Source organism: Macaca mulatta, chromosome 3 (assembly GCF_049350105.2).
Source record: "Macaca mulatta isolate MMU2019108-1 chromosome 3, T2T-MMU8v2.0, whole genome shotgun sequence".
NCBI lineage: Eukaryota > Metazoa > Chordata > Mammalia > Primates > Cercopithecidae > Macaca > Macaca mulatta.
In genome coordinates this window covers 120,336,980-120,364,902 of record NC_133408.1, presented here as the reverse complement: position 1 = coordinate 120,364,902, position 27,923 = coordinate 120,336,980, and the positions used below count along the sequence as shown (strand labels likewise).

The 27,923-nt window shown below is 39.7% G+C and overlaps 1 protein-coding gene across 26 annotated transcripts in view; it reads right to left on the bottom strand.

The window, feature by feature from the left end:
• The window catches only part of ICA1 (islet cell autoantigen 1), a 155,907-nt gene that overhangs the window by 32,290 nt on the left and 95,694 nt on the right, over window positions 1-27,923 (bottom strand). For all 26 annotated transcript variants that reach the window (XM_015133988.3, XM_077994655.1, XM_015133994.3 and 23 more), the window contains 2 exon segments: window positions 14,641-14,766; window positions 13,230-13,328 (listed from right to left, as the gene is read on the bottom strand). In XM_015133988.3, the coding sequence (XP_014989474.1) occupies window positions 13,230-13,328; window positions 14,641-14,766 (225 nt within the window).

Here is a 27,923-nt window from a genome sequence, read left to right as displayed (position 1 = left end):
AATCAGGTTTCATGGCCAATTCTGATTGATTAGTACTGGCTGACTGGAGGGCCAGTGAAGATGGTTCTCAGGCTGCGTCTCGGCAGAGCAGACCTGTGATTGATTTTGGTGTCTGCCATGGACACCAGATGGATACTGGTGTCACACTTCCAAACTGCCAGCTCTGTTTCTCTCCCTGCACAGAGTAATTTTCCTAAAACACCCACGCCATCATGTTATCCTTCTTTTCAAGAATCTTATTTCTTGAGAAGGACCAGCGTATTTCTTTATTATAAGAACTTCTTTATTTCTTTCTACTTCTAATATCAACCTCTCTGACCAATTTTGAAGATCTTCTAAAATGTGACCTAGCCTAACCTTCCCAACTTGCTTCCTACCATCCCCCAAACATGAGCTTTCTTTCAATCAGGATGGTCTCCTCATAGTCTCCCATGTGCTAGTTTCTTCCTTCCTTTGTTCATTCTGCTTCTTTAACCTAAAATGCTCTATTTGTTTATCCTCATTAATCCAATGAATGTTTTCAAAGCGCAGATCAATTACCAGTATTTTCTGTAAAGCTTCACTAAGCATGCCAGATTCAGGAAAGTCTTTCCATATCTAAACTGCACTTCAGTTTTATGAATATTTGATCATATTTATCCTGTATTATGTTTTGTCTCTGTAAAATATTTTCTAAATTAGAAACATAATAGAACCACATGCAACAAGTTTGATAAAAAAGTAAAAATTACTCATAATTCCATATCCTTAAAATGATTATTTTCACATATTTTCCATTTTTTTCTTCATAGTCACACTACTTGTATGATTGGAATCATTGTATAAATATACATATTATGTAAATATATAGAGAGACAGTGGTCCTTTTAACCAATATAATTTGTATAGATATTTCATAATTTAAAAAAGGCTTATTAGACTGGAGAATATAAAAAAGACTTTATATACCTTAAGAAGGTAATATTAAAATTGAAATATAAAAGTGTGCATTCCTTCATCAATATTCTAAAGTAGGACCCTGGTCTTCTCTGAGTATACGTCCCCTGATTGGAGTTCGGAAGCATTTTCTTGCATAAAGCACATCCGTAAGGCACTGACATCATTTTTAATGACTCCTGTTTCTGGGCATTTAGATCAGTTAATTCAGTTAACAAATAGTTTTTGAGCACTACCCAAAGACAGGTGCTGTTGGGGTTCTTTGGATACACCGGTGAACACAACAGACAAAATTATTAGCTAGCGATGGGTCTAGGCAGATAATTAAAACAGAGGGATAGAAAGTGATTGGGTCATTACTCCAGTTAGCAGGATGTCCTCTCTTGTAAGTGACATTTCAACTGAGAGCTAAATGACAAGAGGGAGCCAGCCATCTGCAGCTCAGGGAGAAGAGAGAGCTCCGAGTCAACGGCTCAAAGGCAGGAAGAGCTTGGTTTGTCTGAGGAACAAAAAGAATGCCACTGGAGCTGCCATGTAGTTGGCAAGAGTACAAGTCTTATGAGACTGGGATAAGGAGGTCGGCAGGGATCAAATGGGAAGGACATTCCTTTACCCAGATTCATCAATATTTAACATTTTGCCCCATTTTGTTCCATCATCATCTTTTGCTCTTTCTGTCTCCCTAATGCATGACAACTAAATGCAATACATGATCCTTGGCTGCTGCAGCCTGCACTGGAGAGGAAAATGATACAAAGGGCAGTGTCAGCACAAATGAGACAACTGGAATATGGACAGCAGTCTGGATGTTCATGATTTTTTTATATACCCCAAAGCTTCCAGCGAAAGTCAGGCACGTGTGTGCGTGTGCGTGTGTGTGTGTGTGTTTAGTATATGTGCAGCCAGGAGGAAGCAGTTCAATAGATGTCAAGCATGTACTCTTTTCAATCCATCTGCCAATTACAGCATTTTATTCATGTACAAACACACACACACACACACACACACACACACACACACACGCCTTTCAGTAGTTCTATTCCCCCACAAAATGGTCCAACTCTGGTCAAAGTGAAGCCAGAAATATTTTCAGCCAAGGTTCTGATGGCTCCCAAGACTCACTTTTAAATTTTGTAACACTTGTCCAGGCCTCCTGGTTTGCTCAGTTATCTTCTCATTGTGTTTCCTTTTTATCAATCAACGCTAGGCAGGGCCAGGACATGTCTGCTCTCAGCTGGCCCTGTCTAGCTGCCACAGCGCTTGCCTAAACCCCTGAGATGCCCTTGACAGCTCCACGGTTATCATCCTTTCTGTCTCCAGCCTGACCTCCCCTCATAACCACACTTGAGCAGCTCTCAGACAATCCTTTTGTAATGTAAACCACTCACTCCTCCTTTCAACCCCTTCCCCTGTTGGCCCATTAGCAGGGACTCAATTGTTGCTCCCTGTCACCACAATCACAGTTAAGTCACTATTGTGCTTCTCCCAACAGAATGGCTGTAGTTCCAACTATTTAAAACTATTATTAATAATTCCTGTGGCAATTGCTCCTCTCTCCCTACTATGACTATTATTCCTATAACAATTTGGCTGTTGCAGCTCAAGAGAGGTGCTAAAGATGTACTTGTTGACTGATAAATGCATGTACATAATGTTACACTAAAAAAACTACAGCTCTTTAGCTAGGAGATTCAAAGGCTCAGGGGAGTAATTTGAAAAGGTTTATAAAACCACAAGCAAAATTAATACTAAGCACATGAACTTATTAAATATTAGAATTTTGAACCAAGGGGGAACACACACACACACACACACGCACACATACACACAAGCTTAACTGAGCTATAATTCAAATACCATAGAATTCACCCCATTTTTAGAATTCACCATACTGTTCAATTGTTTGTAGTACACAGCAAGTAGGTCCTTGAATAATGTCATTTTGTTATAATGTTGATGAGAAAAAAAAAAGGATTTCCTGGCCCAGGGCCACTGTCAGGGTGGAGTTTGCACATTCTGCCCATATCTGAGTGGGTTTTCTCCTGGCTCCACTCCAGCTTCCTCCCATATCCCAAAGCTACATAAGTCAGGTGAATGTGCGATTCTACAGGGTCCCAGTGTGAATGACTGTGGGGGTGTGTGTCGGTGTGACCTGCTACGGGGTGGCATCCTGTCTAGGACTGGTTCCCATCCTGTACCCTGAGTTGCTGGGATAGGCTCCCGCCATCCACCACCCTGAACTGGAATAAGCAGGTTGGAAAAGGAATAAATGAATAAATAAAATTTATCATAAAAAATCCTTCAAGTATATAATTATACAGAAACATGACAATAAACACTGTGATAGAAAAGCACCCGGTGAGCCCACTGTATTTGTGATTGTGATTGAACTGCCTGATGGTAGGCAATGCCTTAGAATTTTCGCTTCGCCAACACTTATTAATTTAACCCACTAACACTCTGACTTCCCGTCACTCACTGATCCACCAAGAATTGGGTAAGGAATTATCTTGCTTTTTTTTTTTTAAAAAACTTTCTTAAATGTACATATAACTTAGATTTATTTCAATGTTAAATATTAGAAGTGTTTTGGGTCTTTATTTAGAAGTTTGGTGATGTTTTTGTGACCATAAATTGTTGCATCATAAGAACTGAACTCCTGCTTGTATAATTAGACTATGGTAAAATTGATTTCATTATACATTGTTTTGCTTAAAGTCACAGTTTCCCAAGAACCAACTGATGACAGTAAGTAAGGACTTACTGCATTCACAGAGTTGTACGACCATCACCATAATCAATTTCAGGACATTTTCAAGGGACATCACCAAGACAGAATTTTTAGACCAAACGAAGCTAAATACTCTTCGATATAGCAAGGAAAAACACAATAACACATATGGAACTTGTTTCTTACAAAAGATGGTATACATTGAAGATATAAAGAGGATAAGGGGAACATTAAAAGGTCATGGAGGGGCCGGGCTCACTGGCTCACTGGCCTGTAATCCCAGCACTTTGGGAGGCTGGGGCGGGTGGATCAGGAGGTCAGAAGATCGAGACCATCCTGGCTAACAGTAGAGACAGTAGAAAACCCTGTCTCTACTAAAAGTACAAAAAATTAGCTGGGCGCGTTGGCGGGCTCCTGTAGTCCCAGCTACTTGGGAGGCTGAGGTAGGAGAATGGCGTGAACCCGGGAGGCGGAGCTTGCAGTGAGCCGAGATCGCGCCACTGCACTCCAGCCTGGGCAACAGTGCAAGACTCTGTCTAAAAAAAAAAAAAAAAAAAAAAAAAAAAATCATGGAGGAAAAAATCGTTACCCTCTTCATCCCCCCAAATGAGTTCCTGGGTATGGCCATCAGACAGAGGATATTCTATAGACTGCTCTCCCCGACGTTTGACCACAAAGGCTCAACTAGGGGTACAAGGTGAAGGTGAATTAGGAACTTCAAATTATTTTGAAGTCCACAACTCAGTTGAAATGCTTAACTCTATAGAATGCATAGAAGTCAGGGGTGACAAAATTTTCTGTGTGACATGAACACCTGCTCAGGCAAAATGAATCTAAGGGGCCTGTCTATGTATATATAGATGAGGCAGCCAACAGAAGAACTATTATTTCCAATTACTGGCTGATGGGAGCCACATTTGAATCCATGTCCAGAAATGGAAACTCCAAAAACATTCTGTTTCTAAACCCCAAACCCACTCAGTCTCTCATGAAAATTGCTGTGTATTAGCAACACATGGAGTCATACAAGACTGAAAGGTTCTTTGTGGAGGAAAGAATGTTTTTAGACTAAGTAACTTTTCTCTGTTAAGGCTGCACTAACACGCTAATAATTTCCATCAATGCTTAAATGGTTTCAGGAAGCACACATACAGTATATAAGATCAGTGTGACAGAGGAAACGCGCAGATCGAGCTTGCAAAAGTGTCTTAGAAAGGAAACAGCTTAATATAATAATGGGAGTTACTACTTCCTGTATTAGGAAAATAAAAGCAACAGCAACATTCATCTGAATGAATGCAAACTACTTAGCAAAACAAATTTCACAGACACAAGGCCAGCAGCCAGTTCTAATAACCTAAATTTAATGTTTAACTTTGACAGCTGAGTATCTTCTCTAGCCTTTAATTACGACATCTAATTTTCTTATGCTACTTTCCATTAATTATATTGTACACATATGAAGATGCCAAGTAATTGTCTATAAAAAAAAATAAAAGCGTTCAAGATAGTGGGGCATGGTTAAAAAGTGCTGAATTCAGTTGGGTGTGTGTATATGTGTGTTTATACAAGTAGAAGTACATGAGAATAAAAACAGAGGCCACAGTGATGTGTATTGGCCACATAATTCATGGACATTTAGCACATACGTACTCTTTTGCCCTCACCATGCACTTACAAATTTATAAAGACACTATATAAGAAACACTATTACTCTATAACTAGAGGTAACCTTGAATTGTACTGTACAAAAAAGTAAAATTAGAGAAAAATAATCACAATCATAAACAAGAGAGATAATATTCTTCTTTAAAAATAAGATGGAAAATTGATAATGAGAAGGCACCATACTGTCCTGGAAACAAATGGACTTTGGAGATGGATCCCATAGTGCTGTGGCACAGACGTTGTATCCACTCCTTGGAGGTCTTGTTTACCCATGAGAACAACGGAGGTAATGATGAGTATTCATCGTGTGATGTTGTGAGGATGAACTGACAGGGTGCTTCTGCACAGTACCAAGCTCATACTAAGCACTCAGAACTTGATTTCTTATCAATGACTTTTAAAGTTCTAAAGGGAATTCGATGTCTTAAGTGCTCCTCCTGTGGGAGGTACTGTGCTCTATGTTTTCTATATCTCACTTAATCCTCACAAAACCCAGATAAACCTTGTATTCCTGCTTTCCTGACAGGAAAATGGAGACTTGGAGAGGTGAACTGACTTGCTTCAGGCCATTTGGCTATTAACAGGTAGTAGCAATATTTGAATCCGGGTCTTAAAAATTCTACAGCTAGTTAAGAAATGGTATTAAATACCCAAGCCAGTATGTAGTGACCTTCCCCTTCAATATGAGGTGTTGGGGAGCTCGAGAAGACTTCATTCCAACCTCTAAAAGAAGAGCCATACATTCCCAGGTATCTGAAGGACTGACACACAAATCATGCTTTTTGCCTATAAGCAAACACTTCAAAGTGCTATTTTTAGTTGAAAGTTTGCAGCTGTATTATTTAAACGTGGCACTTCTGCTTTCTCCTCCTCCCTTCCTGCCCCATGACCAGAAGTACCCCTGGGAAGCAGCGCATGGCCCTGCTGGGGAAGGCTGGAGCACCCCCATTCCCAGTCTTCTGCACAATGGGCATGCAGGCCCAGGCAAACGACTAGACCTTTCTGAGTTTCTGTTTCCTCATTTGAAACAGGGAAACAAGAACAAGTATATCAAATGTTCCAAGGTTATTCTGAGGGTTAAAGGAAATATATTCACTTTCTATATGTCAGTGCTGAACCTGGCAGTATTATTAATTACAATCCCAACCTTGGCACACTGTGTGACAAATTCTCCTAGACATTATTTCACCTCACCCTTAGCAGAGCGTTTGGCCCGGACAACCTACCCACACAATAGTAATATTTTTCCCTTTCCCCTCAGGGAGGAGTTAGGGAATGACAGAGGTGGGGGTTGGAGAAGCAACATGCCGTTGTGAAGGCCTGAGCTACCAGCTGCCTGGGAGAACCAATGCCAGTCGCCATCAGGCGTCGATGAACAACTGACAAGCCACACTCTGGCTCGTCCCCCTCAGATTTCAGTGGTGGCCTTGGTCAGTCCCTCCACTCCCTCCTTTCTTGGTGACCTGGATGCATCCCAATTTGCTGTTTCCAATGATCTGGACTGGAGCAGCTTGGGAAAAAAACAGCCTTGCTAAATGCTGTGTAAAGTAATGACACTGAGAGAAAACTTGAAAGCCTAAAAGGATATCCTGGATGCTCGCCATATGTAATTGCCTTGTTGGGACTGGTAACTAAAATAGCATTGCAGGGATATTTACCCAATTTTCATAAAAACTATTATGGCTTTATTTTGAAAGCAAGTAACTACAGAGCCATGTGGCCTGTTGGTAAATGTTCCAGTGATTAACTGAGAAATGTGGAGGTGGGTGGAAGAAGGCTGCGAGGCATATGAATTTGAGAAAAACAAAATTTAGAAAAGGATGTTTTCTGAATTTTCAAAGCTAAAAGCATTCTGGTCTCTAGAATGATGTTCCATCTAACAGTGCTAAGACCTACACCCCAAGAGAGAAAGGAGGAAATATGGGCACATCTGTTTCAATGGTTATTTTTGAACATGTTCAGGGTTTTCAGGGTTATGTTTTCAAATTCAGGTTTCCTTAGCGTTAAAATCTTGGCACAGATCAAGAGCAAGTTACGAAGCCAAACTGCATTTTTTAGAATTAGCCCTCTTGCAGAGATGGGAGGCCCTACTGCCTTTTCTGCCTGCAGGCCTGCCCAGCCCTCTTCTATCCCTGGTGGGAATTGTTTGAGCCCAGACCAAGGTCTGCAAAGCTGAAGGACAGGTTTGGGAGTTGCCAGGGTGTCTGTGAAAGCCAGGGAAGGGATGGGTTGGGTTACCCTGGCGTGAGATCTGGCCAGACCTCCTGTCCCACTGCCATTCATAGCCTCACCTGTGAAACTCACATAAAACTGATAATCTAGGATGAAAATGGACAGTAAGAAAGTAACGTAACCAACATAACCTAGAAACCCCAACAAACTCTCCTGTGTTGACGCTTCAAATGGCTGTCTTCTGGATCTACTAAAGAATTCATAGTAAGTACATCCCCATTACCAGCACTATGTCATTACTGGAGCCTTTACCATGGCTGTTATCCTCACCACTGCCACCACCATCTCAACAACCACCACAACTATTACCATCACCCTTACCACTACCACCACCACCACTTATCTCTTTCACCACTTCTGTTACCATTATCTCCTCCACCACCACCACCACCATTATCTCCTTCACCACCACTACCCCCACCCCTACCACCATCACCTCTTCCACCACTACCACCATCTCCTCCACCACCACCACCACCACCATTATCTCCTTCATCACCACTAACCCCACCACTACCACCATCACCTCCTCCACCACCATCACCACCACCACCACCACCACCATTATCTCCTTCATCACCACTACCCCTACAACTACCACCATCACCTCTTCCACCACTACCACCATCACCTCCTCCACCACCACCACCACCACCACCATTATCTCCTTCATCACCACTACCCCCACCACTAGCACCATCACATCCTCCACCACCACCACCACCACCACATCTCCTTCATCACCACTACCCCGACAACTACCACCATCACCTCTTCCACCACTACCACCATCACCTCCTCCACCATCACCACCACCACCACCACCACCATTATCTCCTTCATCACCACTACCGCCACCACTACAACCATCACCTCCACCACCACCACCACCATCACCATTATCTCCTGCATCACCACTACCCCCACAACTACCACCATCACCTCTTCCACCACTACCACCACCACATCCACCACCATCACCTCCACCACCACCATTATCTCCTTCATCACCACTACCCCCACCACTACCACCATCACCTCCTCCACCACCGTCACCATCACCACCACCATTATCTCCTTCATCACCACTACCACCATCACCTCTTCCACCACTACCGCCATCTCCTCCATCACCACTACCACCACCAGCTCCTCCAGGCCATCATTTTCACCTCCTTCGTCACCACCACTGTCATCACTAGCATCACCAACACAAACACTGCCACCACTATCACAACCATTCACACCCCTCTCACTACCACCACCATGCAGAGCCAGACTTAAAGCCAGGTCTGGCTGGCTCCAGAGCTTGTGCTTTTACATACTTTGTTTTATTACAAAACCAGAGAAAAAGAAGAGCAAAGTAAAAAAACTGGCTTTCCTTCCAAAAACACTGGAACGAGACATTTCACAGGAATCCACTTTACTACTGGCCATTTTCATTAAATACAGGCACTCTGATCTCCTTAAAAATACAAATGCAGGAGGACACACCCCTGGATGAGTATGTCCACTGCTGCAAGGGGCCCAATGCTCACTGCGACACCCAACTCAACCTGCTGCCAGCATGCCAGATAGAGGGAAAATGGTCGCTGATATAAATATATATCAGATTTTCCAGGGAAAAGCCATTCTACTCATGAGGTCTTTTTTTTCCCCCCTTAATAATGTCTGCTCTGGATCTGTGGAGAAATGTGAAAGCAAATGACATCTGGGAAAGATGAAGCAAAGACCACCACATCTGAGTGTTGGTAATTTAAGATAGGGTACTGCTCTCCTAACAAGACAGAATTTCATTTAGTATTTTAAAATGCCATAAACTCTTAGTCTAAGTTACTTTCTCTAGAAAAGTGACCATGTTTTCAAGTTCTGGCTAGTAACATTATTCCATTCCTAGTCCCATGACTCAATAATTTCTACCATGTGAAAGATAGTCCCAGATGATTTAGCATCAATATAAAATAAATATATTAATTACAACTCAGGCAAAAAATATATATACATATATATATATATATATATATGTAGTAACATTTCAATGAATTGATAAATGTTTGTTGTGTGAAAATACAAGATCAGGGAATTGCTTCTGTCATTGGAAACCACTTGGAAGATAGTTTCTCTGCCTTAAACTTGAGCTGTTATAATTATCAGATTAAAACTTTTTAAATATTAATTTTTTTTTTTTTTGAGATGGAGTCTCGCTCTGTCGCCCAGGCTGGAGTGCAGTGGCCAGATCGTGGCTCACTGCAAGCTCCGCCTCTTGGGTTTACACCATTCTCCTGCCTCAGCCTCCGAGTAGCTGGGACTACAGGCGCCCGCCACCTCGCCCGGCTAGTTTTTTGTATTTTTTAGTAGAGACAGGGTTTCACCGGGTTAGCCAGGATGGTCTCGATCTCCTGACCTCATGATCCGCCTGTCTCGGCCTCCCAAAGTGCTGGGCTGAGCCTGGCCTTAAATATTAAATTTTAAAGCTAAATTACAAAGTTAAAAATGCTACAAAAATCTATTTATTATAAAAAAAATTAAAATGAAGGAATATGTCAGTAAAAGTAGAATCAATATAATTATATTAGGCTTGGGTAAAAAAGCAATATTTGTTGTCACATAAAACATTACAACAAAATATCACAACAGTCACTTGGATATTTTTCAATTCATCTTTATAATAAAATTATTTTGTAAAAGAATTATAACTCTATTTCCTACAGAAAGGTTCAGTAGAAGTAAAACTTTGTACTTCTTGGGGCATGAGTTACATCTCTGTAATTCTGTAGCAAAAAACTTGTCCCTCCAAACAGGATGCACCGAGTGTTTAACACATTAATTATCATCCTTCATCAAGCATAAAACTAACAGTCAGGAAATACAGCTGCAATGGCACAATTACCAACACACTCAGAATACACCCTGAAGCAAAGAAAACAAATGGCTTGCTTTTCATTAACAGAGCTTGGCAACCCTTTTTAAAGACAATGTTTTCTTTCCAGTCAGAGTCCCAAAAGGCATTTCAGGGGTTATTTGCTTAGGTAAATCCACAGAATAAATTAATCGTGGAAATATTTACTTAAATTTCAAAATGGCCATTATCAACATACAGTGCCATTCAGAATAAAATTATATATATTAAAAGATGACTTGATAAAATACAAATCTTATAAACACAGGACATGTATTAAAAATACTGGTGCAAGAGGGTTGAGAAGTCACACAATATCCTATCCTTGTATTTTACTGTGATACATAAAGTATTAATGGTTTCCATCTTCATGTTTTGTGGCATGCAAAACAATATGCAATGTACTTATATGGATGTAATAGTTGTGTCATAACAGGATTCCATTATATCATATTTGAGTCCACATAAAGAAAAATATTAGGTTGGTGTAAAAGTAATTGTGGTTTTTGCCACTAAAAGTAATAGAAAAACCTGTAATTACTTTTGCACCAACCTAATAATTATCTATCAGCTTGAGATTCTAATGTAATATGTCATCATTGAAAGCCTAGATGAATAACATTCTAGAGAGGTAAAAAAAGAACAAAAGTACAGTTTATTTGGTTGGTTTCTGAACATTTATTCTTAATATTACCATAACATCATCATTATACCTTAACAGATACATTATTACTCCCACTAAGATTATACTAAATTATCTGCCCAGAAATGCTCTAGCATAATCAGCTTGATCCTCTCTGCAGGATAAATGTCGTAGCAAAAATTAAGGAGCCATATTTTCCTCAGCACAGGAGGCCGGGGATACACATATGGGTTAATTGTAATATAATCTTATGATGAACTATTACTTAATTATGAACTATTACTTAAACCATAATTTAAGGAAGGTTCTGGGGATGTAAAATCTAACAGATAGTCATCTGCCCAAAATATTTGTAAGTATGTCCTGAACTACTGCTGACAAACTTTCACTAAACTATCTGCCCAGAAATGCTCTAGCATAATCAGCTTGATCCTCTCTGCTGGATAAATGTCGTAGCAAAAATTAAGGAGCCATATTTTCCTCAGCACAGGAGGCCAGGGATACACATATGGGTTCTTCCATGCTTGTGGCACAACTTCAATTTCATGAATTCACATTGTACTTTATATGCAACTAACTCATGGCCTGAAGTTCTTCTGAATTATATCTGGGGTAGGCATCATTTCATCTTGGTGTATGTAATGTACAGTTGTCTTGTAAAAGACAGATAACCTTTGAAATGATATATAAAAGAAAACCCGATTCACATTCATGCCCTCAACCCTAAAAGCCTCTGCCTCATCAAAGAGTAAAATCCATGGGATTTCGCTCAGGCCTGTATAAGAATTGTGAATAGTGTGAGTTATACTTTTAACCAGTCTGCCTTGGTCAGAATGCCTGCTTCTGAAGGTGCTGAAAACAGCAGTAAATCAGAGATGATGAAGCTCCTGCCAACATTGGTAACATTGCCAGTGTGAAGGGGAAGGCTGAGGGCACACTGTGTACAAAACATTTGGCTGGACAAAAAAGGATACCTAAGAAATAAAAGGTCCTTCCCCTTTCCCTGAAGTGCTTATAGTTTACAGAGCAAAACAGTACACACTCTGAATGCATTCACCACGCAACATGCCAGCTAGTGCCAATCAATGGGTGTGCAGCCAACTGGGAGGGGATAATGAGGAACAAATTCTTTGGCCAGGTGTCCTGTCTGCAGTACAAGGTGAGTGGACTTTCCCGGGTTCCTCTTGGAACCTTCATTTTAAGGGCCAAGGTCTTAACGCATTTTTTGGTACTTGTATAGATGCAGTGACATTATACACATCTCAAAATCAAAAAAGTGATTTAAGGCAAAAAGAAAGAATTTTAATGTTTTGATGTCTTGTCAAGCAAGGTAATGAAATGCATACAAATTGCTTGAACAATAAAGAGCAAGGCAAGTTCAAGGTGAACTTTAGCTAGTTCATGCCTCTTTTTTTCTTTCAAAGACATGACCTGGCAATGAAGTAACCACTGTTCTCTCATCATTCTTAAAATCCTTTTGGAACCAAAATCACTTCTTTATCTCAATATGCATTCATCTTTTGTAACCAGAAGAGAGAAAAACAACTCCATGTGCAGATCCAACACTGAGAATCAGACACGGTGCATGTATCTCTTCTGAGCCGAAAAATCATTGAGTTTAATACTGCTTTTTCAATTAGAAAACACTGCTGTCGTCTTACAGAAAAACTCAATTTTATGTTGGATGGTACTCTCAGAATAAAATGATACATTTCAGAAGTAAGGGAGGAAAGAAGGATACCTTCTTAAGTGAGGATATTTGAATATAATAATTAAAAGTAGTTTATGGGACTTGTACAATCTCCCCTTTAGCAATGTCAAACAAGTATTTTAAAGGAGCAGGACCAATCATTAGACTCAAGTTCACCACAATTCATCTCCCAGTAACATGTATCCTAAGGTTCAATTTGTGTTTTTGGATTGCAGTAGATTATCATTGTATTGAATCCTGACACAGTTTAAAAAAAAAAAAAAAAAAAAAAAGACTCTGCTTGGGGCACAGTTCTCTTTGGCATTCTGAGTCCTGGAATTATGACGCTTTCTGCAATGGACTTTGCTTGTGATACAAACAAAATTTCACTTTTCTCAAGATTTTCTAGTGGCCCCTCTAGCTTCCATACCTTTAAAGTAGTAAATTCATATGGTTGATAACCTTTGAAGCTCTCATGGATGGCTGCCATAGTGTGAGAAGTTTTCTCCCAGAAATGAAGCAGAGTGGTCTGCAAAGAAAGACAGTAAAGCTATTAATGTTTTGAATGCCCAGTTCTAGTCCCGGGCCCCAGGGAAGTATGACTCTCTGTAGCTTTGAAGATTCTTTAAAACATGATTCTAACTCATTCCCAAGTTTCCCATTATGCCCCCATTTACACTCTGTATTTCAGCCAAACTAAATGCCTCCCTCTTTCCCTGAATGCTGCCTCCCAGAACTCATCCTGCTCTCACCACCTGGGACCTTCTCCTCTCCATTCTCTTTTTCTCATCTGATAAATCCTCCAAAACCCAGGGTAAATAATTAACGATCTATTGTTGCGATCCCTCAGCTGATTCTATTTCTCCCTCTTTAAGCTTTCATTGGATTCCTTAGAACTTATTTCACTTAGCACACCCTGCTCTGTCCTAGAGGTATAGAAAAATAGACTTCACTATCTCCAGATTCTTCCTAAACTTTGAGCTCTTTGAAGACAAGGAACCTGGTCTTAATTTTTTTTTTTTTTTTTTTTTTTTTTTGAGATGGGAGTCTCTCTCTGTCACCCAGGCTGGACTGATCTCAGCTCACTTCACCTCCCAGGTTCAAGCAATTCTCCTGCCTCGGCCTCCCAAGCAGCTGAAACTACAGGTGCCTGCCACCAAGCCCGACTAATTTTTGTATTTTTTTAGAGACGCAGTTTCACCATGTTGGCTGTGCTGGTCTCGAACTCCTGACCTCAAGTGATCCACCTGCCTCGGCCTCCCAAAGTGCTGGGATTACAGGCGAGAGCCACTGTGCCCAGCCCTGGTCTTGACTGTTATATTTCCTACAACATCCAGCATTCTGTATCCTGCCCTCAGTTGGTGCTCAGTAGCATTGCTGATGGACAGTGTTATCTGGAAGGAACTCAGAGGCTAACAGGGGAAACAAAAACACATGCATCGAATACTGACAACCTGATGAGAAAGATATGCCACGAGATGGACAGACACAAAGCTAAGTGAGTTTAGAGGAGGCTTACTGGAAGAGGTGACATTCTGTCTGGTACATTAAAAAGAATGGAATTTGGAAAGGCACGGATGGAGGAGAAAGGTACTCCAGGTAGAAGGGACCCCATAAGTAAATGTAGAGAAGTGGGAAATTATGGTATATACAGAGAATAACTACTATTTGGTTTGATTAAACTGTAGGATGCTAGAAGGCAGAGATGTGGGAAGTGAAATTATGGAAAGGCATTCAGAACTTCACAATGGCCAAAGCATACTTTTAGCTCAAACATCATTTTTATGTTACTTAAACCTCGTGCCATCCTTGGTTCATTGCAACAAACATCACTTTGTTACCTGGTATGTTGCTAGCATGTGAGACAAGAGATTGCATCTGCTTGCTCCAAGAAGATCCACTTTTTGACACACATCCATCTTCAATTTGTCAAAGTTTTTTTTTGCAAGGCGCACTTGTGTTTGTACCTATGAAAATAAAGAGGAATTTCTGAATCACTCTAACCCTTAAGTAGGTAAAATTTGCAGGTGAGATGAGACCAACAGCAGGCCTTTTCTCTTTCACATATGAAAATACTTTTGAAAATTCCAGACAAATGGGAAGATGTTACAACATCCATTCTTTACCTCCAAAGGAGCCAAATGGGAGTACAGCACATTATGATTTTATAGCACACTTGCCATCCTAATTCTATTTTTCTTAGTCTAATGTTAAAATTCCTTTCTTCTCAAGGCATTCACAAACTGACCATGGTTGGGAGAAGACTGGAGACAAGCAGGGTGGTGAGGAAATCATCTTTGCTCCATTGTTTTCCTACAGTCTTTGGAAGCTGAGTTCCTGTATACCCTTCACTCAGCTTCCCCTAATGTTAACATCTTACAGCACATGCTACATTTGTTAAAACAAAGAAATTTACATTGATACAATTCTATTTACTAACCAACAGACTTTATTTGGATTTCACCAGTTTTCCCACTTACGTGCTTTTTCTGTTCCAGGATCCAATCTAAGATTCCATAGGAGGGAATTTTGACACAGCCTAAAAAAACTTTCCCATGGATGAAACTTTTTACTATTGAGTAATGTGTACGAGGAATCCTCAATCGATCCTTGAACCATACAGGAATTCAGGGATGGAGTGAAGGTCAGGGAAACATTCAGAAACATCTATTTTACACATTATTTCATAACAAAATAGAAAGTTTTACAATTTGATACAGCTGCATTGAAAATTGTGAAGTTGAGGCCAGGCACGGTGGCTCAAGCCTGTAATTTCAACACTTTAGGAGGCTGGGGTGGGTGGCTCACTTGATCTCAGGAGTTTGAGACCAGCCTGGGCAAAATGGTGAAACCCCATCTCTACAACAACAGCAAAGGCGTGGGGGTGCATGCCTATAGTCCCAGCTAGTCGGGAGGTTAAGGTGGGAGGATCACTTGAGCGTGGGAGGTGGAGGTTGCAGTCAGCCAAGACTGTACCACTGCACTCCAGCCTGGGTGAGAGTGAGAGCCTGTCTCAAAAAACACAAACAAATAAACATACAACAACAACAAAACCAAAAAACAAAACAAAATATGAAGTTAAAATTTCACCTTCCTTCAATCTAAAGTGTCAACACACAATAGTTTGGCTAGAGAAAACCAGTCAATTTTTCAAAAACCACCTTATTGAGGTATGATTGACATATAAAAAGCTGTATATATTCAGTGTATTCAGTGTGATGAGTTCAAATATTAATTTATCTCAGATCATCATAAAGTTATAGATACTAGATAGGTTACTGAGAGTTGGAAGTAATACTGATGTATTAACAATAACTCTTTCGTCACAGGATACCAGGAGGGCATGGACAATGTTACCTTGTTCATCATTATATTGCCTAGCAACCTGGTGCAAAGCAGGTACTGAATACATATTTGTTGGCTGAATAATTTTTCAGGCCATTGCAAAAGATGAGGTATTTGCATGCATTTTAAAGTATAACCTTTAAAGTAGTTTAAGAAGTGATGACTTTATTTTCTAATAAAAATAAATACATAGATCATTTTATATAAAATACATTCATTTTTACCACCAATATGAACATACTTGCAATGTATAAAATTATAGGATGTTATATAATAATACTAAATCTAACAGTGAATACAATTTACTTATCACATGCCAGCGTCATTCTATTTTGGCTGCTGTTATTACTGTCTCTTACTGATGAGGATTGAGAGGCTTCATCAAGGCAAGTTACTCACGGGCAGGGCTGGCATTCTAAATTAGCCGGCCTGACTCCGAAGCCGTGCTATTCTGCCTCCCAAGCAACTTACACTACTCACTGGAAAATCAAGAAGCTCAGAATTACGATTGTACCCAGAAATATAAGTTTTCCCTGAAGGATTCTATGGAATTGGGAAATAATGAGGCAGTACATTGACCACCACACTGATAGAAAGAATTAATATTCTATATGAATAGAATCTTGTGTCTATAGCTATGTCAAACCCATACTAAGAATTCTTCTGTATTCTTGGTCTACAGATCTGGGAAGATCAAAGAACAGCAGCCACCCAGTTCCTTTCAAACTGACCATACCATGAGCTGGACGATTCTCCACTGTAGAGCAAAGAGCCAGTCGTTTAAATTCCTTGGGAGGAGCTCTGACTATAAAAAGAGTCTAGGAGGAGTAAGTGTTAGAGATTTCCTACCTCCCTTTGAGAGGAATAGGAAGGCAGAGAAGAGAAAACCTGATTTCTGGAGGGGAGAAGTGGGGGAGTCTAGAGGGGAGGATGTTCACTGTAGATCCCTGTGTTGGTCATCAGTTGCTCTGGCCAGGAAGGCTGCCTCAACTGGGGTCCTGAAAGGCATCTGTCTTCAGCCTTTTCCTTCAAAAGGGAAGAAAATACACACGGGAGTGGGAGCTTTCAAGTATGCATTCATTCAACACATATTTACTGAGTGCCTGTTAGGTATCAGGACCAGTGCTAGGAACTAGGGTGTCTGTAAAGCTGTAAAGGAATGAGGCACATAACACGGAGTCAACAAATATTTATAAATGAATGCACACAGCATAAAGACCCCCTCATCTCTTAAGGAGGACAGACAAGTTAGCCACTATATTATAATAGAATGGGTAAATTATAAACATAGAACTAAGAGGAACAGAGAGACAGCACAGACAAGGAAATGATAAATGCTGGTGGTGGAACAGAGTGGGGGTAGGGTTGTAGGATGATGGCATTAAAGCCGTAACTAATGGCCTCCCTGTATTCTCATTCTTTGCCCTGTAACTGTAGTGTCCTCCTACTCTGACTCTGAGCTCGGCCATGTGACTTGCATTGGTCAATGGGATGTTAACAAATGTAATGAAACTGCAAGCTTGATAAAACAATGCCAGCCTGTTTCCACTTTCTCTCTTGCTTCTTTGAGATGGCCATCAGAATATGCCTGGGCTGACAAGTTGGAGGGGGGTAAGAAACATATGCATGCAAGAGACATGAGGAGGACAGACCAGTTGTCCCAGCAGATCAGTCTTTGACCAGCTGACTCCAAGACATGTGAGGGAGCCCAGCCATTATCTTCGGAGGCCCTCTCTGCCCACAGCTGACCGCAGACACAAGTGAGCCCACAAAGACGAGAATGGCCCTGCTTACCATAGCCTTGTGTGCAGTGAGAAATGCTTATTGTTTTAAGCCATTGAGTGTTGTGGTTGCTTATTTCACAGCATTACTGTGGTGACAGACAACTGATATAAACTGTAAGGAAACAGACAATGAAGGCTTCTGAAATGATGTGATATATGAGGTGGGTCTTAGGCATGACTAGGAGGTACAAAGTAAATATAAGGTATCCATAAGGCTGGCCTACTTATATGGAACCTCTAGATTTTCTAATGAAATGCAAATTAACTTTTTCTGCAGGGGTGTGAATTTTGCTTTTTCCTTTAATATAATCAGTTACTCATAGATTCTCTTATATCTTAGGAGAAAACTCATTTCACTCGCTTATAACACAAAGCTCATGAATTAGTGTAGCTTGAAACGTGCCCTAATTTAATTTTGTTTGAATTTTGTAAGGTAATTTTAGAAACCTAGAAGACAACTACAACACTTGACCCAATGATTCTGAAAGGCCATATGCTTTGTATGTCAACAATGATTATTAAAATACTTAATGCACTGCTGAGTTTCCAAATGCTGAGCCCTTTCCCTGCCAAACAAGGAGGATGCTACACTGTTGGGTGTTTTGAATACAGCAAAGTTCATTTAATATTTTGTGCTCCATGTATGCTCTAGAAAACACATTTCCAGCCTGAAGCCTGAGGTTAAAACACCAAGGACATAGCCAAGCATAGGCCACTACCAAGAGTCTAATTTCATATGCCTCCAGATGCACTGAAGTGACAAATGTTTTGAATATTATTCTTCTCAACCCTGGATAAGATATATTCTATTACATAAATATCTTGAGGAGCTCCTGTGGTTTTCAAGGCCCTTTAAAATTTTCTTCACTCAAATAAATGTACCCTTTATTTCTTAGTTTTATTTCTGTTACCCCATCTCTCTTCTCTTATTCTCCAAGTTGTAGGAAATGGCCATTTATTTATTTATTTATTTGGAGATGGAGTCTTGCTCTGTCACCCAGGCTGGAGTGCAGTGGTGCGATCCTGGCTCACTGCAACTGCTGCTTCCTGGGTTCAAGTAATTCTCCTGCCTCGGCCTCCCTAGTAGCTGGGATTACAGGCCTACACCACCATGCCTGGCTAATTTTTGTATTTTTAGTACAGATGGGGTTTCACCATGTTGGCCAGGCTGGTCTTGAACTCGTGACCCCAGAAAATCCACCCTCCTCAGCCTCCCAAAGTGCTAGGATTACAGGCATGAACCACCGCGCCTGGTCTAACGGCCATGTATTTTAGCGCCTCCTTAGTCTGGGTTCTGTCTTCCTCAGGCCACAGCAATTTGGTTTACCAGAGAAAGGAGCAATGACTTGACTGGCAAAACAAGAGGGCACTTCTGCGTACTTATTCCTCCTAGCCTGAAATTCTAACTCTTAGCCCCAACTTGAACAATGCATGGTGAAGCCAAAGCTATTCGTCCTTTCAGTTCAATCTGGCTTTTCTATCCAGTGGTAAGGTCTTTATTATTCTACAACCAATAATATGAGAGTAGTTTTGCATTTTTCTAAGAGTTTTATTAACCTTACAAAATAAAACAACAATTCTACTCTTATTTTTGTATCTTCTTATAGGAGATAGCGCTGCCCTTAGATCCGTTCATTCAGCAAATACTTACTGAGTATCTTCTATATGCTGGTAGCAGTAGGCACAAATGGAATTGATAGTCCAGTGGGTATTTTTCAGATCAGCAAAGGTGTAACTATGAACTGAGTGAGGTGCTCAGAAGGAAAGTCACATAGTCCCTCAAGAATGATTGACCAAGGAACCTGACCCAGAGGATGTCCTCCAAGGACGTGGTGCTCAACCTCTACTCTGAAGGACTAGCATGATTAACTATGCAAGCAGGGAGAGAAGTCCAGTGGAGGGAGAAGTGTGTGCAAAGGTTGTGGGGTGGAGGACAATACGGCAGGTCCTAGAGCTGAGAGTAGGTCAGTGTAGCTGGGTTGCTCAGAACAAGCAGGAGGGTGGGATGAGATGAGGCAGAGAGGTGAGTTGTGGCACATCCTGGAGCAGCGCCTTGTTGGTATGCTCAGGATTTTAATTTTTATCCTGGAATAGCAGAAAAACACTGGAGGCTTTTAAGCAAGGAAGAGAGAGGATCCTATTTTCAGTTTGAAAGATTACTCACTGCAGTGGGAGATGGACTGAAGGAGAGAGTTGAAGGTAGATAAGAATAGATCTGGGCCGGGTGCAGTGGCTCATGCCTGTAATGTGCACTTAGGGAGGCCGAAGTGGGTGGATTACCTGAGGTCAGGAGTTTGAGACCAGATCTGGCCAACATGGTGAAACCCCGTCTCTACTAAAAATACAAAAATGTGCCAGGTGTGGTGGTGTGTGCCTGTAATCCCAGCTACCCGGGAGGCTAAGGCAGGAGAATCGCTAGAACCTGGGAGGTGGAGGTAGCAGTGAACTGACATCGCGGCACTGCACTCCGGCCTGGGCGACTGAGCAAGACTCTTTCCCAAAAAAAAACAAAGAATAGATCTGGAGTCAAGAGGAAAGATGTCAGTAGTTTAGATTTGGATAGTGATGCTGGATATGGAAAATACTGCTCTGATCCAAGAGACACTTAAGAGGCAAAGCAGGTCCTGGTAAGGTGCTGAATGCTGGGGTGTGAAGGATGACTTCTCTGTATCTGACTACCCCAGGCTTAATGTTATCGTCTGGCTTGCCTTTTCCACCAGCCACTTCTACTCACATCAACTTCTCATGGACACCTCAGACCCAGGTGTTCAAGACCAGCCTGGGCAACACGGCAAAACCCTATCTCTACAAAATATACAAAAATTAGCCAGGTTGGTGGCACTTGCCTGTAGTCCTAGCTACTCAGGGAGCTGAGGTGGGAGGATTGCCTGAGCCCAGGAGGTCGAGGCTGCAGTAAGCTATGATCACACCACTGTACTCCAGAAGCAGCCTGCGTGACGGTAAGACCCTGTCTCAAAAACAAGCAAACAAACAAACAAAAACCCCAAAACAGATATTTATTTGGCTTCATTAAAAGAGGATCTTTTCATTTGAGTCTGATGACCAAGACCTCTCGAGGGCCAAATAACCAAGAATTTTGCTGAATTCCTTTAATTAACACTTCCTTTAATTAACAACTTATGTTACCTCATTTATCATATATGCATCCACTCATGGGAGAAGCAATTTTCATATTTTATTATGCAAAGAAGTATGTGTAAGTGAATGTGTGTGCACCACACATGTTGTGGGCAGCCAACAGTAGACTTCAGGATCTATTTTTGGTCTCCCCTCAACGATATCCTTACCTCATTGAAAAAATGTTTCTTTTCAGCATTCCCCTTGAAAACCAGAACAAGGATGTCCTCTCTCACTACTCCTATTCAATATAATATTGGAAGTCCTAGCTTTGAGCCATCAGGCAAGAAAAGAAAGAAAAGGCACCCAAATAGGAAGAGGGGAAGTCAAACTATCCCTGTTTGTAGATAATAATACTCTATACCCAGAAAACCCCATCATCTCTGCCCAAAGCTTCTTGATCTGATAAACAACTTCAGCAAAGTTTTAAAATACAAAATCAATTACAGAAAAAAATAATCAGCATTTATATACACCGACAACAACCAAGCTGAAAGCCAGATCAAGAATGCAATTCCATTCACAATAGCCACAAAAGGAATAAAACACTTAGGAATGCACCTATCCAGGAAGGTGAAAAATTTCTACAATGAGAACTACAAAACACTGCTCAATGAAATCAGAGATGACACAAACAGATGGAAACATATTCCATGCTCATGGATAGGCAGAATCAATATTGTTAAAATGTCCATAACTGCCCAAAGCAATCACAGGTTCAATGCTATTCCTATAAAACTACCAATGACATTCATTACAGAAGTAGAAGGATCTATTTTTAAATTTCACATAGAACCAAAAAAGGAGCCTAAATAGCCAAGGTAGTCCTAAGCAAAACGAACAAACCCGTAGGTATCACATGACCTGACCTCAAACTATACTACAAGGCTACAGTAACCAAAACAGCATATTGGTGTTATTAATTACCAATAAAAGGTAATTATTAATAATGACCTATCATGAAAGGAAGCTTCAATTTACTTCTTAGGGCTAGATTTCTCCGTGGGCCTATATGCACATAAGGCAAAAGCACGGTACAGGTACAAAAGCAGACACATCGATCAATGGAGCAGAATAGAGAGCCCAGAAATAATGCCACACCCCTACAACCATGTGATCTTCAACAAAGTCGACAAAAACAAGTAATGGAGAAAGGACTCTCTATTCAATAAATGGTGCTGGGATAACTGGCTAGCCATATGCAGAAGATTGAAACTGGACTCCTTCCTTATACCATACAAAAAAATCAACTCAAGATGAATTAAAGACTTAAATGAAAAAACTAAAACTATAAAAACTTTGAAAGATAACCTGAGAAAAACCATTCTGGACATAGGACCTGGCAAAGATTTCATGATGAAAATGCCAAAAGCAATTGTAACAAAAACAAAAATTGGCAAATGAACCAAAGTAAACTAAAGAGCTTCTGGACAGCTAAAGAAACTATCAACAAAGTAAACAGACAACTTACAGAATGGAAGAAAATATTTGCAAACTATGCATCTGGCAAAGGTCTAATATCCAGAATCTATAAGCAATAAACACATTTACAAGCAAAAAACTAACCACCTGATTAAAAAACAGGCCCAAAACATAAACAACACTGTTCAAAAGAAGACACGGCCAAGAAGCATATGAAAAAATGCTCATTACTAATCATTAGAGAAATGAAATCAAAACTACAATGAGATACATCTCACACTAGTCAGAATAGCTATTAAAAAGTCAAAACATGACAGATGCTGGTGAGGCTGCAGAGAAAAGGAACGTGTATATACTGTTGATGGGAATGTAAATTAGCCTTTGTGAACAGCAGTTTGGTGAGTTCTCAAAGAACTTAAAATGGAATTACCATTTGACCCAACAATCCCATTATTGAGTATATATCCAAAGGAATGTAAATCATTTTACCATAAAGACACATGCACACATGTGTTCATCACAGCACTATTCAAAATAGCAAAGACATGGAATCAACCTAAACACCCATCACTGGTAGAGTGGATAAAGAAAATGTGGCACATAGGCACCATGGCATACTACACAGCCATCAAAAGGAATGAGATCATGTTCTTTGCAGCAACGTCAATGGAGATGGAGGTCATTATCCAAAGTGAACTAACACAGGAACAGAAAAACAAATACCTCATGTTCTCACTTACAGTGGAAGCTAAATATTGAGTACATATGGACACAAAGAAGGGAACAGCAGACACCAGGGCCTACTTCAGGGTAGGTGGAGGGCAGGAAGAGGGTGAGGATAAAAAAACTGCCTATCAGCTACTATGCTTATTTCCTGGGTGACAAAATAATCTGTACACCAAAATCCCCTGGCATGCAATTTACCTAAATAACAAACCTGCACCTGTACCCCGAACCTAAAATAAATGTTAAAAAAAGCATTATTAAACAAACAAAACACTGGGCGTGGTGGCTCACGCCTGTAATCCCAGCAATTTGGGAGGCCAAGGCAGGTGGATCATGAGGTCAGGAGATCGAGACCATCCTGGCTAACACGGTGAACCCCGTCTCTACTAAAAATACAAAAAATTAGCCGGGCGTGGTGGCAGGTGCCTGTAGTCCCACCTACTCAGGAGGCTGAGGCAGGAAAATGGCCTGAACCTGGGAGGCGGAGGTTGCAGTGAGCCAAGATCGTGCCACTGCACTCCAGCCTGGGTGACAAAGTGAGACTCTGCCTCAAAACAAACAAAACAATTTTCTGTTTACTTTAATAACGTGGTTTAAATGCGGCCTGGTAAGCCTTTTTATAGGCCAAATTCCACTGACTAGACCAGGGATGGGCATCTTTACTCAAGTTTCATTAATCATAATGCACTGCGGTTGGCTAATTCAGTGAACAGCACCTGATCAAAGCTGGGTGAATCAGAGCCCTTCCTTAGGATTTTTGAACCTGGAGCTAGAGTTAAAAAGTCTCTTTCCTTCTCTATTGGCTAAAGCACTAGGGGCAGACAATCCTGCCATTTGAATTTCTTGTGGTGTAAGGAACATTGGTCTGAGAGAACAAAGGTGACCTACAAAGAAAAACAGAGGGGAGAGAGCAGAGAGAGAAAAGAGAGAGGAGAGAAGAGAGAGAGAGAGAGAGAGAGAGAGAGAGAGAGAGAGAGAGAGAGAGACTGAGAGACCGAGAAGCCTAGTAACACTCAAGTTTCTGGATCCTGTTGCTTTTCTTATGGTCACATGGGATTTCTAATTAACTCCTCTGCTTGCCTCAATGAATCAAGAGGGCTTTCTTTTTTGTGGAATCCAGATAGCACTGACACAGGCTGCTTACTTTTGCCTTCTTAGCAATTCATATGAAAGGATCTAAGAAGTTTCATAATAAAGATTTCTTTTTAACTTTGATTATTCTAAAATAAATTTTAGAAACACAGTACACTTTCCATTTATCAGATACCACCTACTACATACCATAACATTTGTTTGGGAAATCCCTATTTTACAGAAGAGGAAATCAAGACCCAGATATTAATCTGACATATAAACATTAGATCCAGACTCAGGTGTATTTGGTTGTATAATCCACGCTCTTCAAACCATGGGACACAGGGTCACAAATCTACCATTGACCACATGACTGACAGTGTTCTGAGACGTGCACAAATTGTACAGATACCATCTCAAGAACCCCTGGTCAACAATGTTGATCTTATCAGTTTCAAAGCAGGCACAGGGAAACTTCAAGCCACATAGCCTGAACAGAGCTTCTATTATCAGAAATCTTGCTAAGTTTCTTTAGCTCAGACTTCTCAACACAGTAGAAAGAAATTAGCCCATCAAATTCCCTCAAGTGCACTGTGGTCAGTGGATTCCCTGTTTTTAGGGGGAAAATATGCAGAGAGGGTATCTGTTTATTGTGTGCCTTGGAGAGGATGCCACCATTTCCTTCATTATCATATCATAATCTTCATCATCATTACTTTTAAGCAGCTTTGTTGAGCTACAATTTAATTTCAGACGTGCAATTCTATGAATTTTTGAACAAATGTATATAGTTATGCAACTACCACCACAATCATGATATAAGACATTCTATATTCCTAAAAGTTCCCGTTGTAGTCAATTCCTTCCCTCAAGTCCCAGCTCCTGCCAACTACTAATCTGACTTCTGTCACTATAGATTATATTTGTCTTTCTACAGTTTCATATAAATAGAATTATGCCAAGTAGTCTCGTCTTTTTTTGTGGCTGGGTTCTTTCACTCAGCACAATCCTTTCTGAGATAAATGTTGTTGCATATATTAGTAGTGTGTTCTTTTTCATTTCTCAAGTAGTATTTAATTGTATGAATATAGTGTTATTTGTACATCCATTTTTTGGCTATTTTGTTTATTGTTTCCAATTTTTGGTGATTTTGAGTAAAGTTGTTATAAACATTTGAGCACAAGTCTTTGTGTAAACACATTTTTCATTTCTCTTCGGTAAATGTCTAAGGGCAGGATTGCTAAATCATATAGTAAGTGTGTGCTTAACTGTATAAGACATTGCCAAAACATTTTGCAAAGGAACTACATCATTTTGTATTCCTACCAGCAATGAATACAAGTCCTATTTGCTCCACATCCTCATTAACATTTGGCATTTTCAGTCTTTTCAATTCGAGCCATTATAGTCATAATGATTGTGATTTTAATTTGCATTTCTCTAATGATGAATGATACCGAACTTCTTTTCATGTCTTATGTGCCACATAGATTTTTAGTAATGTGTCTATTCAAATCTTTCACCTATTTAAAAAATGGGTTTATCTTTTTAGTACTGAATTTTAAGAGTTCTTTATATGTTCTAAATATAAATCCATTATCAGACTACATTTGAAAACATTTTCTTTAAGTCTGAACTTGCCTTTCATTTTTCTTAATAGTGCCTTTTGAAATAAAAAAGTTTCAAATTTTGATGAAGTCTGATTTACCAAGTTTTCTTTTGTGTGTATGTGTGTGTGTGTGTGTGTGTGTGTGTGTGTGTTTTAATGCCTTAACAAAGCTTTCCCTAACCTAAGGTCTCAAAGATTGTTTTCCTGCACTTTTTCTTCTAGAAATGTAATATTTTTAGCTATTACATTTAGACTTGAAGTCTGATTCAAGTTCACATTTACACTTGGTGTGGGACAAAGATGTAGACTCATTTTGTTTTTCCTCCATACGGATAGCCAATAGTCCAAGCACCGCTTCTTGAAAAACCACCCAATCACCCATTGTATTAACTTGGCTCTTCTGTCAAAAATCCATAAGCCATATATGTGGAGAGCTATTTCTGGACTTTCTATTCTATTATTTTGATCTATATGTTTATCCTTATGCCAATACCACACTGTCTCGATTACTGTCACTTTACAATAAGTCTTGAAATCGGGTAGTACAAATCCTACTCTTTCGTTCTTGCTTGAAATTGTTTTGCCTATTCCAGGTACATCACATTTATATACAAATCTTAGTGTCAGTTTGTTGATTTCTACAAAAAAGCCTTTGGGGCATTATTAGGATTACATTGAATCTACAGATTTATTGGAAATAATTGACATCTTAATATCTTCTGACCCACGAATGCAGTCTCTCTCTCCATTTATTGGGTTTTTAAATTCTCTCGGCATTTTTTGGGTAGATTTTGGTGCACAAGTCTTGCACATATTTTGTTAAATTTATTGTTAAGCATTTCATATTTTGATGCTATTATAATGTCTAAAAATTTCAATCGCTAGTTGTTCATTACTAGAAATATAATTAATTTTTATAACTTGACCTTGTATACCGTGACCTTGCAAAGTTCAATGATTAGCTTTAAAAGTTATTTAGGAGATTCCTTAGAATTTTCCATAAAAATTCATGTGGATAGATCTATGTACATATGTTGTTTAAGAATGAAGACGGCTTTACTTCTGTTTTAATTTATATGTCTTTTATTTTTCTTGCTTTTATTATATTGGCTATGATAATGTTGAACAGAAGTTTATATGAGAAAGCATATTTATTTTGTTCCTGATTTTAGGAGGAAACATCAATTCACATATTTAAAGTGTACAATTAAATGGTTTTCAGTATATTCTCAGAGTTGTGTAATCATCACCAAATGAAATTTAGCACATTTTTATCAATCCAAAAAGAAACTCCATCATCATTTCCTTTTGCTAATATTTTGATAATAATTTTTCTTGTCTATGTTCATGAAGGACATTAGCTTGTTGTTTGCTTTTCTTGTAGTATCTTTTTCTGGTTTTGCTATTAGGGTAACTCTGCCCTCATAAAATGAACTGGGAAGTGTTCACTTCTCTTTAATTTTTTTGGGGAACAGTTTATGTAAAGTTGAACTTATTTCTTCCATATATGTTTGGCACATTTACGAGTGACATCGTACAGAACTGAAGTTTCCTTTGTAGAAAGATTTTTAACTACAAAAATGATTTATTCATAGATAAATGGCTACCATGTTATTTATTTCTATTTGAGTGAGTTTTGGTAGCTTGTCTTGGAAGAGATTTGTCCATTTCACTGAGTTATCAAATTTGTTGGCTTAAAGTTGTTCATAATATTTATTATTCTTTTAATGTCTGTACTGTCTATAGAATGTCCTCCTTAATTCTAAATATTAATAATTTATGTCTTCTTTCTTTTGTTTCTGACCAATCTGACTATAGGTTGTCAATGTTATTGATCTTCTCAAAAGACCAGCTTTTGATTTCTCTATTGTTGTCTGTTTATGGTTTCATTTGCCCCTGCTCTTATTGTCTTCTGTGTGCTTAGGTTTAATTTATTCTTTTTTCCTAGTTTCCTAATATAAAAGTTTATATTATTGATTTGAGAACTTATTTTCTAATATAAATCTTTAATGGTTTCGATTTCCCT